At 44.2% G+C, this 2,638-nt stretch overlaps 1 protein-coding gene across 1 annotated transcript; it reads right to left on the bottom strand.

The window, feature by feature from the left end:
- Positions 1–530: 530 nt before the first annotated feature.
- LOC147055847 (apelin receptor B-like) lies at positions 531–1,577 on the bottom strand. The gene has a single exon (XM_085913733.1). It carries the CDS (start codon positions 1,575–1,577, stop codon positions 531–533), a length of 1,047 nt encoding a protein of 348 aa, XP_085769859.1.
- Between the last annotated feature and the right edge of the window lie 1,061 nt (positions 1,578–2,638).

Here is a 2,638-nt window from a genome sequence, read left to right as displayed (position 1 = left end):
AAAGAAATTGAGAAAAAAAATACACATATTAGATGGAAAATACGTAAACATTAATAAACAGAAATACAAGACAAAGCTGTATTTAAGAATGAAATATTGTTGAACTTATTAGACCTTTTCTGCCTCCAGAATCATAAGCATCCATAAATACTGGAAGAACAGGGCTATTTCCGACTTTTGTACCCAACTCCGCAATTTGAAGTGAGGCTTGTTGCCCGTTGTCACACTTCCTGTCTCACACAAGTATTTGAAGAGGAAATATGCAAAATCAACAGTTTGATTGCTGGTTTATAAAAATGATTGGTTTCAAAAAACTGTTTCTATCTATCAAGGAGACAAAACAGAATGAGAGTGGGGGAAAAATATCATATAAACATTTGTATTTTCTTTTTACTTGTCACCCAGGCCTGCTTATCCCTGCATTACTCAAAGACCATTCACATTTTATCCCTTGAGATTTTTTTTTTGTCAGGAATCCGCCTAGTCAAGAACCTGGAAGTAAACATCTGGTGTTGAGTCCTCCAGGCCCACTAGACCCTGGTGTGTTTGTGGCAGTACTTCTTAAGCTGAAGCAAGCGCAGGCAACGTGACCTGAAACGCAGATCCAAGAAGGCGTAGAGGAAGGGATTGAGGCAGCTGTTGATATAGCCCAGGCAGGGGGTGTATGTGTAGGCCAGCAGCAGAGAGCACACGTTGGTGACTGGAAACAGGTTCAATCCAGAGAGGCTGCCCAGAGTTGTCACCACATGGAAGGGGGCCCAGCAGATGACGAAAACCACAACCACTGTGGTGATGACCTTCAAGAGTTGCCACTTGCGTTGGTCTCCTTTGCGATAAGTGTTGAAGTGGCGAATCACCGTACAGCCGATCAACCCGTAGCACACCACCATGGCCAATAAAGGAAGCAGGAACCCCAGGGTGGATAATGACAAGCTCAAACTGGCATACAGCAAACCCGCCTGTTGGTCATTGGTCGTGGCAAAGGATAAGTCCATTATGCATAAAGTTCTGTTGCTGTCCCAATCGTTAAAGGTGTTGCGGAAAACGAAGGCGGGCGTAGACAGGAGTCCCGACAGCATCCAGACGGCAGCGATGGAAGCGTGGATGTGGCTGCCGGTGCACAGCGAGGACGGTGAGTACACGATGGCCACGTAGCGGTCGAAGCTCATGCAGGTGAGGAGGAAGACGCTGGCGTACATGCTGACGAAATCCACATAGCCGATGATCTTGCACAGGGCCTGCCCGAAGGGCCAGTGGTTGTTCATGGCCGTGCACAGCGCCCACATGGGCAACGAGAAGGTGAAGGCCAGGTCAGCCAGGGCCAGGTTGCCAATATAGAGGTGGGTCGTTCGCTGCTTCCTTTGCATCCTCCACACGGTGGAAATGACCACGCTGTTACCAAACAGGCTCAAGATGAAGATGAGCATGTAGATCACCGGACGGATTGTTCGGGACACCGTCCACACGTAGTAGCTGCACGTGGTGTTGTTCTCGGGCATCTCAGTAGGCTCCATTTCTTTTCTCTCTTGGTCTCGGGGTAACGTGTTGCTGCTTGTGTCATCTGGCCACTCTTGCATAATCCCCTGCGCCGTGAGGATGCATGCCCTCCTCCACCGCCCACTTTTGGTGCAAACTAGCAAATTATTTTCCATTACATCATCTATTTATTGCTCTTTTCGTTACTTGCCTTGTTAAAAGCATGGTATTATGAATATTATGCAAAAAGGTATTTCCATTTTATCCAAGCGCTTCATCCATTCGCTTGGCCCAATGTCAGCGATGGGCTACAGTCCAGGGGTGTCAAAGTCATTTTTGTCACGGGGCGCATCGTCGTCATAGTTTTCCTCGGAGGGCCATTATGATTGTCACCGTCTTCTATATACAGTATAGGCTACAAAACAAACTGATGAATAACTCGTTTTGAAATTAGAGACGAGTAAAAACTGTTCTAATGTTTAAAAAAGATGAAGAGTAATAACTATTGCAAGCAATATTTCATATTTTATTGAATGTGAAGACTATTTTAGTCATGACAAAGTTGTTGCAAAGATTGTCTTCGCAGGCCACATAAACGGATGTGGCGGGCAGTTGAGTTTGACACATGAGCTATACGATCTGCGGAAAACCTCTAAACCTTTGAATGCTTATCTATATGGGTCTGGTTAGACACTCCCATGACATGAATGAGGACATGCACTACTGAACATTGTTGGATGGATGAATATTTGCCTGTCTCCTCTACTTCTGACAGATTGAAAAGTGTAATTTTGAGTTGAATGATCAATGTATTTTGAAAAGAAACGTGAATTTCCGTGGACTTTAAGAGCTGTACAAAAAGTTGTAAGTACGTTCAGTCAGAAAAACAGGCGAAAGCACTTGTATTGGTTATCATCCACTTTACCTTTTGTCTGTCAGGTTTATGTTTCTTTTTAGAAATGCATGTAAACACTCAACAGTTTGATCGAGCTTCAACTGAGGAGGTGAGAAGGGATGTTTGTTTGATCAAATTTGAAATGATATGATATCAAAATCACCAAACAGCATCATAACTGTAATGTTTTTGGAACAATGTTTGTGATTTCAGTGCAGCTCTATGGCCAACACTGGACACTATATCTACCAAGAGACAAACATAAAA

Source organism: Syngnathus leptorhynchus, chromosome 6 (assembly GCF_054491065.1).
Source record: "Syngnathus leptorhynchus isolate UIUO chromosome 6, UIUO_Slep, whole genome shotgun sequence".
NCBI classification, from domain to species: Eukaryota; Metazoa; Chordata; class Actinopteri; order Syngnathiformes; family Syngnathidae; genus Syngnathus; species Syngnathus leptorhynchus.
The sequence above is the reverse complement of the archived record's forward strand: the minus strand, read 5'-3'. Positions and strand labels throughout refer to the sequence as shown.

Excerpts from the sequence above, each read along its gene's own strand:
- LOC147055847 (XM_085913733.1), bottom strand. The coding sequence starts at position 1,577 with ATGCAAGAGTGGCCAGATGACACAAGCAGCAACACGTTACCCCGAGAC.